At 38.9% G+C, this 13029-nt stretch overlaps 1 protein-coding gene across 2 annotated transcripts in view; it reads right to left on the bottom strand.

The window, feature by feature from the left end:
- Positions 1-13029, bottom strand: part of PRORP (protein only RNase P catalytic subunit) — a 46642-nt gene that overhangs the window by 16886 nt on the left and 16727 nt on the right. For both annotated transcript variants that reach the window (XM_083837690.1, XM_083837691.1), the window contains exon 5: positions 10585-10692. In XM_083837690.1, coding sequence (XP_083693816.1) covers positions 10585-10692 — 108 coding nt within the window. The remainder of the gene's footprint in view (positions 1-10584; positions 10693-13029) is intronic.

Raw genomic sequence — 13029 nt, 5'->3', positions numbered from 1 at the left:
TAAAAAGGAGAAGTCTATGAAGCATCTAAATGATGCTTCATAGGGGTATTTCTTCATCAAATGGTTTTCAAAGTCTAATTTTTAAGACCTTGAGGTAGGTGTCTTTCTCGGAGGTCAGCTAGTGAAGAATTCTATTGATGTACAGGGCCGTAGAACCATGGCTACTAATAAGTAAATACACATACACAGTTTAAGCTTCTAGTTCATTCTCTATCATTTAGAAAAACGCACATGGGAAGATCTAAAACGTCGTAAAACCATGTAAGCAGCATGAAACATCATGCTAAGAAGCAAATATGGAAAGTGTTTGGAGAGCTTCTGCAAGTACCAAAGAATATTCTGTTGCTTTACACAAAGAAATAGGGATGACCTTATACACAGGACTGACCTCCGCAGCAGTAAGCCATTGACTTGCTAACACTATCACTACATGCCCATGAGGAGAACCAGCAGATAAGAGGCTCGTTTTCAGGAGATCCTGCAACTCAGGGACGATTTTGGAGTTTATTTCAGCTTGGGACTTTTCTCCTAGAAGCAGTCTGAAGAAATTGCCATTCTTCAGAGTTCATTCTATATGACAAAAGAAGAACCCATGCAGATTAACACTGCCTGTGTTAGAAATTAGCTTCTGGTAATTTTTTTAATGAAAATTTGAATAGCAGTAGCAAAGGTAGCCATAGCTTTCTTATTATGTTCCTGGTACTGGTATTCTTACCATATCACTACTGCTCCTCACATGACACCTAGCAACAAAATCATTTACAACTCCCAGCATGTGTGATAATACCTTAATTATGTTTTGTATGAATAAATCAGGTCTGATTAGAACCATTAATAGACACACTTGCAAGGCTTCCAGGTATTTCACGTTTTATACTATTCTAGACTATGTTTTGATTGCATTGGTGTTGGGGAATTAGATGGAAGATGCCAAAACACTGTTCCCTTCTCCTGCTATCTCTGTTTAACCACATATTTAACCACAGCAGAGGTGTACCACAAATGATCCACAGAAGATTGCAATGGTTTGCTGTAGTGTCACAGACTCCAACTGCCTTTCTGAGGCGCAATTAATTTTGAATTTTATTTAAAATTTTATATTAATCTCTTACAATTAAGTAAGAAAAGATATTAGGAATTTTCATTCTATGAGATACAAGAATTTACTTTAAAAATTGTGAAAAATTCACAAAAAGCTTTGGCTTGTTACACTACCTACAAGAAATCTGCAAGACCTGAATACTTCAAACAGAGTTGCTCACAGTCAAACAAGACCAGCAATTATATAGTGAAGTGCTGCTCTCCCCAGTCCCATTTGAGGAGCTTACTCCTTAGCCCAAGAGTAGCCCTTATTTTCATCATATGCACTCAGGTACAGTAAATACCCTATCAAGAAAGGAACACAGTTAAAAATAAGAAAGATACAAAAATCCATGACACCTAACATGTAGAACTGTATACAATTTTTTATTTCAGATGATTTATAAAGAGTATGTGCTACCTATTCTAGATGGCCCGAAAAATGACAAGTTAGCTGGAAAGTGCAAATGGGTAATACCCACCATTTCTCAGCACATAAAGTAGAGGCCATCATAAAAAATTATCAGACAGAAGGTTTAAAATAAACAGAAGCACAGACTTTATCATATCTTTTGTAATTGTAGAACTCATTGCCACAGGATGCTTTGAAAACCAGAAGTATTTGGGGAAAGTAATTAAATAAGTTTATCACAGAAAATTCTACCAATGGCAATTAAATCCGTTATTCAGGAGGCAGTTTTTTCAAGCAGTAAAAAAATAAATAGATCTGGGAGACTATAACAACAGGAATCATCCCTCCAAACTTGGTAGAATTTGAAGAGTGAGAGCCTCTTGCCTATCACCTCTGCATCTGATGTACAAAATCAGTACTAGAAAAAGGTATGTTTTTCACAGTAAATGTTTGATACAGGAAGTCATCTGTAATGGGAATGGTATTTTGGATAAGGATTAAGTGTTCTTACAATTTTTCAGTCTGAAATACGAATTCTTATGAACTGTTTTTAAACAAGCATACTGCCAGTGCAATCATGTTTGCAGTATGGAATCTTATCTGATGAAGTTGTTCTTGTAAATTCAAATAGGACTTTGTAAACTATTTTCTTGTACCAGACAACATGAAGCAATCAGTTTACAGAGAGATTTAGATTAAAATCTATAGAGAATTCTACTCAATTTTTCTAGAATATTAAAAAAATAATAATAATAATTTAACTCTGGTTTTAAATTTCACTGCAGTTACAATCATTTTATAACTTCAATTTTATATATATTTAACTACCTGTATAAACCTCTATCCCTATATACCTCTTTCACTCTAGCTCTACAAGTAGAATTCAACTAGAGAAAAAGCAATAAATGCAGCTTGATGGCTTGCTGAATCATTAATCAGCATGTCAATATACTGAGATCCCTAGAAATAACCCACTGGGCAAGAAAATCTAGGTTTTCATAACTTCATAAATACATCCAAACAGAATTTAAGCTTCTGCTTCGTTGCACCTTTTCTCCCTGAGATAAAACAGCTTCTAAACATGTGTACTTTCCTACTTCTACTAAAAATAGAATATCATCTATAAAAGCCAAGTGTGAATCAAAAATTTATTGCTTTTCAATGTACATAAATCCAGATGTACATAAATGAATCCAATCATTGTTCTAAGGATTTTATCTACATTACCTTTAAGGCGACATACAGAGAAACAGCATTTCTCAGGCTCAAAGCAAATATTTATTCTTGCATAGAATTGGCCTATAATAAACCAACCACCATGTTTTCTGGCTTGCATCCCTATGTTCATATCACTATTCAATAGGAGTTTCCACACAAAGATCACTTCCAAAGAAGCAGTTCCGTTCCCTAAAGACCAGGTTTCAGATCTGGAAGCACAGCATACCTCTTATTGCCATATGATAACATTTCCATAATTAGATGAATCAGTTGGGCTGCCCGAAGAAAGTTCACCTTTTGGTTTCTAAGGGAGAAGTGAAAACAGCATGACTCAAACTCACCCAGTTCGGAAGATACCCTCATTTGACTTCGTCACCCAGAGTTTAGAGGGACTTCTCCGCAACACAACAAACAACCTGTTGCTACAACTACAAAGTTCACCTGAACATGAATCATCAGGGCACGTTCATTCTGCTCTGTCGAATTTCAAGCTCATATACCTGGTGATGTACAAGCATTATTATTATGAAAGATATTATGCAATTTCCCTTATAAAAAAAGGAGTGCTTGGGTGCTCCTGTACTTATCTTAACATTCGATTTGCTCCTATTGCCAAATACAAAGGCAGAAATGATAAATACCAGACAGGAACCACAACAGTTCACTACGTTAATCACAAGTTTTTTATTATTATTATTAAAAAAAAAAAAAAGAAGCCTTATAGCCAGAGGCCAACAATAGTAAGGGGAGGCACCACCAGAAAGTATTGGACTTGGGCAGAAAACGACAGGGAGAGGTTATCAAAACGCCTGATAGTCAGATTTCTTAACCTGCTCAGTTTCTGCTGCTTTATTCTTCTCACCAGGAAATGCAAAATCAGATTGGGTAACTCTAAAATGAAAGTGGAAGCATACATGCCTACTACTTGAAGGAGCATTTCTAGAATCTCTGACACTTGTGTCAAATACGCCTTCAACTATCCTATATGTGTGAAGCTGAATACATTAAATGCTCCTTTATTTCTCTTTTAGCCACAAAAGGAAATTATCCGAGTGTTCTGAAGAACTTCAAGGAGAAAAGATTGACTCTTGAGGCCTTTCCTCTAAGTCTGAAGCAAACGTCCCTTCACCTCTTTTTCCCCTTCACGTCTCCTGAGGAGCGTAACAGCCTTGCTCTTCTTCTTGATCTAGTGGACAAAAATTTACGAACTGGACCTATCCTATTCAACATGGCACAAATATGAGGGGGGATAAATTTCAGCTTATCAGTCCCTTACATGTGACTTCAGGGAAGAGATTCACTCAGTCCACCTGCTGAGATATTCAAGGACCCTCAGAAATTAACAGAGGAGAGATGAATGCAATGCTGAGTGTGACACTCACATACCTCTAACACTAAAAATAAGTGCAGTTGCAAGAGTACCTGTTAGTACATGAGCTTCTTTCTATACTAAGACAGGGTCTGAATGTCAGGAGAGGTATCCTGTGGCTAAACCAAGTGATGATCACGTTACACACACTGTAGGTGATTTTCAGTGCATCCATCAAAGATCTTCAGCCTTATGATTCGAGCAATACTCAAAGGAAATGAAAGCACAGTTCTAAAGACTGCAACAGATGTTGCAAAGACAGAAATTTCTCCAACATTGAGTAACAGGGCAATGTTTAGTTATCATGGAAATGTAAACTTGGACTATCATCAGAAGACAGAAAATAGAAAGATGGAAAAGGCTGGGAGCAAATAGACAGACACGTCTGACGGCTTTGCTGAGTGGTAGGACAAGAGTTGGTAGGAGGAAGAATTGATGAACTGTCACAGTATGACAAATAAGACCTCTGTTGGATGTATTGATTCTGAACAGAGAATGACTCATGGATCTACTCAATTTTCGCTTCATTTAAAGACAGTAAAGTAGTTGAACAAATCACAGATGCTGCCAAATGAGTCAAAGAAGAAAGAACATTCTTTTCCATGCATGACTTGATTTGGGGCAAATTTATTAATAAATGCTTGTTTTGCAGGAGATCTCATACAGTAGAGCTCAAGTTTTGTATTAAGTATCAGTGTCTCACTAATTGTGCAGTTGATCTCGTATACATGTAGCATGGCTAAGAACAGACTTGAAGACTGGGAAAAATCACCACATGAAAACCCGAGTAATTAGTTTTTTGTCAACTATATATATGTATGTATGTGCAGGTATTACTTTCTTTCTGTTTTTTTTAGCCTAAAAGTATTTTTTACTAAGTCAAGACATTGGAGCAAAAGTTTTCTTTATTGTTTCCCCCAAACACCATAAGCTCCAATACATTTTTTTTTCTTTTTTAATGACAGAGGATTTATTGGTGCAGGAGACCTCAAAAAAAAACAAAATTATACTTCAAAATTGGTTTGGGTTACTAATCCAAGAGAATGATGGGTTATTGTGGCTGGTCCTCCCCCCTCATCCCCTCGTTTTTCAATTTCTTCATTTGAAGAGCTATTCCCTTTGTCTTGATATTTGGAGAAAGAATCTTGACACTGGGAATAAAGGTCATATCAAAAAATGGTTCCAAGCTGAATTTACAATGAATAATACTTCAAAGTTCTTCAATTCTGTGGTCGCTGTTAGGCTTTCTTTCAAAAATGTAATAAGACCAGTCATCATTTCCTTGTAGACTACTATCCTACATCATGTTCTTCTCCCCTGACCTGATGAAAGTCTTCTCACTGTCAGCTTTCCCTTCAAAGCTGCAACATCTCTCTCTCCTCTTCAATACTACTAAAGCAGTCACGGAGTCCAGGAATATCTAGCACATAAACACTAGAACAGGTAAAATTATAGTATTAGTTTTAAACTCTGAATTTCCTTGATAAAAATTTGAAAATTATTTAATATGAAAAAAAGCAACAATAACCAGTGTTTGCTATGCTACTTGTTACCACACAGTTCACGCAAACAGCCCTTCGGAGGGTTGTTTACTCAGAGAGCAACCTCCATTCAACACGTTTGCCGTTTTTCACCTGGAAGAAAGAGGAAATATCTACCAGGCGTGCCCTATCCCCTCTGCCCGTCTGAGCACCCCAGCTACAGCAACCCCAGCCTGCCCTTTTGTGCAGGAAGGCAGCTTTGGTGGCTCAGCTGGCAGGGGCTGACGGCTGCTGCAGGCAGAAGGAGGTGAGGCAGGGGCGGCTGCCAACTGCTGCCACCGGGCCGGGATGGGAGGGGAACTGCAAGGCTCTGGCTTCGTCAGCTGTTGTACAGGCCCACTACAATTTGCATGGGAATTATATGAACTTGTGTAGTCCAGTTATAGAAATGCTGATTAAGTTTGGAAGTAACCACTTTGAACTCTCCGCCAAGAGCGAAAACTATTTCTTTGTACAGTATCTGCCTTAACGAATTCAGTCTGGGAGCATTTTACCAATCTTTTAGATGTCTGAGTTTAATACAGAGATTAGGGAGTGAAAAGTTAGGGCTGAGCTGGCCCCAACTGCTGAACTGTTTGAAGAAGGGAATTGTGAGTTTGCTTTGATCTGTCCCAACACACATTTGAGATATATATACTCAGCTATGTCTAAGACCAGCTGGGTACAGCTATGAAAGGAGCTGGCTGCATACCTCATTTACAATAGAGCAATCTCAATGTATATTTAAAATAGTGAAGTCCTCCCTAAATCATGCTTGCTGACCATGCTCCCCTGCCCATCTCGCTGTCACCCCTGCCCTGGCCCTTACAATCTAGGGGTAGCTGGGAAGAGCTCAGAGTTCCTTGACTCCTCTCCCACATCCCAAGAGGGATGCTTCAGAGCCTTGTTATCCTGCCTGCACTTAGATTCCCCTTGCTTCCGAGGAATACTTCTACTGAAAACAGTGATAAACAGGAAAAAATGCATTTGAGAGTTATGTAACAGTTTGTGTTTAAGAAGACAACCGGACGGCCAGCGCGTGGAAATTCCCTCTCTTGACCTTTACAAGGTGAAAGGCAGGAACACAACAGGGAGTTGGGGCAGCAGGGAACAGGGAGTTCCAAATGTCATTGTGTAGCTGCAGACTGATGTAATTAGATACACCTGGAGGAAAGGATTAACTCTAAGTCACGACACAGCCAGAATGAACTTTGCTTAGTCAAACTGCAAGGATAGCTCAGTTTATAAACTACCAGCTTTGCAGTACAAACTGTGACTGACTCATCAAGGCAAATACACATCAGGTACAGTCTTAAATAGGAACAGAATGTAATGCCCAAAAAAGACGTATGACAACTATTTTACACGTTATGGGAGTCTGTTTCTATTGTTCAGATTATATAGCAAAAATAACTTCCATTCCATAGTATCTTCTAATTAGGAATTAATTATAATGTCTAATTTAAAATGACACAGTAACTTGCAAAGTGTCGAAAAGAGGTACTTGCTAATAACCAGTGCTGCAGCTTTACAGCGACTGCCTTCAAAAGAGATGATCTCACCACTCCCTAGCCCTCAAAAATGCTTGTTCCCATCCTCATGCTACCTCCTCTTTTGTCAGTAATTGATGCAGCCGCTTGGTGATTTGTACCAGGAAACAGCTCTAGTTTAAAATCAACCTGGCAAAAAAGTGGATTGTAATTACAAAGTGACTGTGTCATATAATAGAGAAATTACCACAGAATATTCCTGTAAATCTGCCAAGTCAATAAGATTCATGATGATCTGCTAAGTAAGTGCTGGCTGTGAAGACTAAAGGTGCCTGGGGCTACTGGAAGTCACATATCTAGTTTTCCAGAATGTCAGAATACTTTGGGGATTACACAAGTAAAAGTCATTCCTTTAACTTCTGCTGTTTTTCCTTTTCTTCTCATCCCATAAGGTACTTGTGCCTTGCCCCTACACCCAGCCACTTTCCAAGACGCCTAGAGAATGCCTAGAGGGAATTACAAATATTAAGCTGTTTGAAAAAGAAAGTAGTATTTTATCAATGTTTTATTATATTTTTGTTAAATGTAAATAAAAATGAGACTGCATTAAAATTGCCACAAATCTTATGCCATCTCCTACGTTTAACTATGACTTTTATTCTGCTATTTACTCTAAATTGTATAAGAGGTGGTCCAACAAGCTAACAATTTGCAGCTTTTGACACAGGTTCTTGGAAATATACTTTAATATTATTATTTCTCAAGAAGAGCAGACTAGGTCACTGAAGAATCACAACACGCCCCTCTTCTAAATTGGCCAGTCATACTATCCTAGCCAGCCACCCTGACCTCAGCAGCCTTCACTGTTAGCTTTCTCTATCCTTCAGACTCTGCCTCCAGCTTCTCTGGCATTTATTTCTCCTCTTTGTCCTCTCAGTTCTGCATTTTGTGCCCCGGACCTGCCACTTCCCATTCAGCTGCCTCTGCCGCAGGGACAGCGGCCTCCGGAGAGGAAGCGCTTTGTGGCAGAATTAGACCTCAAAGCTCAACCTACAGCTTGCAGAGGTCAGCAGTCACAGATGGGGGCTACTCCCCCAGCACCAATACTGATCAGGAACGCTACACCAGCAGAGATTCCTGTGGCCTTCCCTGCCATCATCTGGAGGAAACGTTTGGAGACAGAAGAAAGGGTTGCTCTGTTTTGCATTGCTGTTTCTGTTTCCTTTTATTTTGTTCAGCTGTGTCTTGAAAAAAATAAATAAACCAGAATACATGCTTCTTATCCAAAGCACCTAAAATAAGAATAAAGGCACAATCCTTTCCTGATATGCTACAGCGCAAGAATTCAGGCTCACAAAGAAAGAAAACACTCCTAATTAGCATCCTACATGCTCTCACATTCAAACTGTGCCACAGTTCAAGTGGGTAAGTGCAATGTTCCACATTTAAGTGGATAAAACAGTATACTCATCAGTTAATAGAATAATCATGTATAAATACATCTACCATTAAAAAACAAAGTATCTCAATGAATACAGGGGCTCAATAGAAGAAAAAAGTATCCAGTCGTTCATATGTCTAAAAGAGTATTTCTTCAGGATGGTTGGAGCAGCGAAGAAGCTGTTTTGTCACTTAGAGCATGAATATACACTTCCTATAAAAAAATACATTCTATCCAGCCAGTAAATATCTAGAGATGAAAGGCATAGAAAAACTAATGGGCATTTTCATCCTATCTCTTGTAATGACTTCACACTCTCAAAAACAGGACTGAGCTAACAGGAGCATCAAAAGACTACTTGGCAGAAACTCCAATGATTAACATTTCGGGTGCATGGCAAGATGCAGTAATAATTAACAGCACCATAGCTTGCAGAACAAGTAAATTTTAGTTAAGAGAATCTTTCTCAGGAGGTAAGATGGGATGAGCCCAAGTTAGTGTTCTGTCATGCAGGAAGAAAAAGCAGACAATCTGTAAATACCTAGGACTCATGAAAGATCCAACCTGCATCTATATGGAATCATCTAAATGGAAGCTGATGCTGCCATACTGTCCTTCTGGAGCTGCTCAGCAACATAGATCCTAAAATCCTTCCAGTGAACAAGGCAGAATCTAAAAAGGAATTCAAAGGCAGCTTATGCTGCTCAACATGCTAATATCTCCTAGTAAGATTTCTGACCAGAGATCAGAAGTAATTATCCCGCAAAACCAGGCTTGCTCTTTGCTCCATTGCCTCCAACATTTAGTGAACATTCAAGACCCCAATCAGAGCTCCCACACTGGGACAGGCATGTACTGATGCAGGACATCAACAAAACAACACTTCGTTTCTCTTCTCCCTTTGGCAGCATAAATCTGTCTTCATAGGTCTTAAAACATTGTGCCACTGCATGCTGCCTGGGATTCTTCTCAGATAATCAACACTTCCTCCATGATCCCATGCAAACAACTTGTGAACTTCCTTTTCTACTTTCATTCTAAGGAAAGTACCCTCTTCGTGAGCCAGCATCTCATGAAGCTTCATTGCAGCTCTTAAACATCTTTCAGCAGGTTTATCTCAGCTCCTTAGCTCAGCTGCTTTTATCTCCATATATAAAAGGATATCCTGCCTCTTCAGAATAGTTTTGAAGTAGTTCTAAGAACAAAAATGTATTTCTTGTAATTACTAGAAGTAAATTACTTCCTTTTTTTATCAAACTCATTTATAACTTAGTTTTAATTTCAAGAGCTTGAAAGTTTAAAGACTTGCTTTGGAAGACATGTGAGGAGCTACTTTGTTATTCCTAATTTAAAATAAATATTTCATTGGAACTACAACAACAACAAAACATTAAGCCATTTCTTAGGGAAATGCCAAAAAGGAGTGCCAAGAATTCTCAAAGATTGAGCAAGGTACTCTCAAAGGTATTAGCAAAAAAAAAAAAAAGATTCTCAAAGGTATTGGCAAAGAAGCTGGATTATTCTTCTAAAAATCACCAAGTGGAAAGAACTGAAGCCAGTCTGAGTTGCCCTTGTAAGAACAGAACTCAAATGCTTAAGACAATAGGAAGTGAAATAAAGTTTAAACTTATAAAGGATGCAGTCTGAACTAGGGGGTTATTTCAAGAGAAAGATTTACCAGCATAAGTGCATTAGACTATATCTTCTGTACAGTAAGTTTATTCTGTTCCCCATTGTTAAGAAAACAGAGAAACACACAATGTATATCCTAGTAAAGTTACTATCAATAACTTATCTCTAACTATGAGCATTGCGTACAAGGGAAATTTATGTATCATTTTATATGACTAATACAGTTAAGTGTGTAAGAACCACCATCTCTCCACTGATTATTTTCATTTGTGAAGTCTAGATAAGTCTTTGGACTGACTGTAACATGCTACAAAAATGTTTGACCAATTTCTCAAGAGGGTAAGTAATAATGAGTCACTAATTGTTCCACCATCAGCCTAGGCATACACAAAACTCTTAATTAATATTTAACCAGCACTTACATTTTCACACTGCAACTTTCTGGGTTTTATGTGGGAAACATTGAGTCCATCAATAACAATATCAAACGGAAGTCGATTTTCCACAAATGTTTGAAAGGCTTCAAATTCCTGAAATAAAGAAAGAAAGAAATTGAAAGGGTAGGGGGAAGAATATGTTTAGTTTAACACAAAGTTTTCATTCAGTTTTTATTAAAAACAAACAAAACAAAACACTAAATCTCTCATTTTCTCCTTTGTTGGTTATAATTCACATCTTGTATATTTGCTAAAACAAACATATGCACAAAATTGTACCTTCTCTAGCCATAAATGTTACAGTGGATGCTTTCAACATAATTTTAAGTTACATTAGTACTGAAAACCAAAACTTTGCAGTCATCTAGATTTTAAAAAATTATAAACCAAACCAAACATTTTTGTAAAGATACATGTCTATACTCATTGTTATGGAACAGCTGTGGAACAAAGCAATACTGCTGGAGTATGACACTACCGCTAGTATTTCCAATATGAAAGCATCATGCTTAGTTTCTCTGTAAGAATTCTGAAATCCTTGAATGCCAGTCTTTGGATAATAGGATCTATGTTTAAATAAACATTCATTTACAAACACAGCCCTCTGCTTGTGAGAAATGCACAGCCTTAAGCCCAGCAAAACAATGAATTTCTTACTAGGTCAGAAACATAATGCAGTGATTGAGCAAACAAAGAGCATCCATCCATTTTTTTCCTAACAGAAGGAAAACCACAATTGCTTTAGCCCTGAGAGCCCAAAGGAGAACAGAATACAAAGTCTTAATCAAGGCTTCGGGAATTCCTATTTTGATTTTTGAGTAAAGGTTTAGTGTTTTCAGCAGATGCTTGCATTAGACTTCTACTTCCTGCTGATATTGTGCCAAGTGGTGTGCAGTGACCTTGTTTCATAATAGACCCTTCTACTAACAGGTACAACTTATTTATCAGGTAGTGGAGGTTTCACAGCCCCAGGCTCTCAGTGACATAACAATCGCAAATTTCATCCCTTGGGCTCAAAATTCCAGAACCACTCTTCTAATCTTACTTTCTCACATTTATCCATATAGCAATATGTAAAACTAAAGAATTACAAGCCCCACACCCCACACCAAACCAAAAACCTTTATAGCATATACAACTCTTCCTCAGAGAAAGAAATGAAATAATTTATTTGTTTAGAAGATATATTGCTGTCAGGCAGTACCAAATGATCACCGACTTTAAAAAATTTAGTTAGGATGCTTATGACAAATTACACTATAACAAGGGTTACTTGTATGCAGAGTACAAACAAACCAAGCAAGATAAGAGTGCATCATTCAGGTGTTAAAATTTCAGTCACTAGCAGAGGCAGTGGGGACGAGAGAAGCAACTGCAGAAAACAACGAGGATTCCTGGCTGCCAGGCTCATTGGACTCCCCTGTGGTTCATCATCAGGTGAGCCATCGCTGTAACACTGGACGGCTGGCTGAAAGGAGCGGAAGGCAAGAAAGAGGAAAACACATGCATGCAGAATGAAGGTAAAATAGGAAAGTTTTGAGGCAAAAATTAGTAAGAATGGAAAAGACAAAATAAAGTGAAAGATGCAAACACATGGTACACACTCCAACAGAGTGCTATTTTCCCAATGCCAACATTGTTTGACACAACTCTGACTACAGTTAGGTACACATTTCTAGAAAACATGGCATATGTATAGCCTTGTCTTCAAGGGCTCAGTGCAATACAGAACAAACGTTTTGTGAAGAATCCTTAAAGAGGTATTTTATTTCAAGTGCTAATAGTTACAGAGCAGTTCCTTGAGGGGATGAGAGCTCCTTGAGTGCTCTGCCGAGGAAACACTGCAGCACCCAAGCAGGGTGGGCAGCAGAGGAGGCGGGCAGGGGGTGCTCCCCTCAGCACTTTGCTCTTTGCTCTGCTCCTTCTCCTCTCCCAGCAGGAGCTGCCAGCAGGGGCCTGCTAAGCGGGACAGGCTCAGTGCCTCTCAGCAGCCAGCTCCTGGCTCTCTCTGGTTTACTTTCGGAGCAGGGGAGAAGCTGCAGCCCTTACAGTGCTCCCTCGCCCCCCCACCTTGCCCTGCCATCTCCTCCTGGCCACGTGTCCGGCCCCAGCCAGCCGAGGCCTGTCAGCGTGTCCCGGCGGGCTCCCAGCTCTGCGCGGCTCTTCTGCCTCACTACCAGGAAATGCCGCAATACAGCAGGGAGAGAAAGAGAAAACACTCCCAGTACCAGTAAACGATGCGATTCTGGAGGAAGAGAAGGCTTGCTGCCACAGGAGACTGTTTTCCACACAGGGGGAGATGAGGAGTTAATGGCCATTTGTCTTTTGCACTTACTCTGCTAGGTTTAATTTATGTCATCAAATTCAGAAGACTCCTCAGTGACAAGCCTTAGAGAGATTAAAAATCCCCAAGGATCTCTTCATTTTCTC

Source organism: Anser anser, assembly GCF_964211835.1.
Source record: "Anser anser genome assembly, chromosome: 5".
NCBI lineage: Eukaryota > Metazoa > Chordata > Aves > Anseriformes > Anatidae > Anser > Anser anser.
The sequence above is the reverse complement of the archived record's forward strand: the minus strand, read 5'-3'. Positions and strand labels throughout refer to the sequence as shown.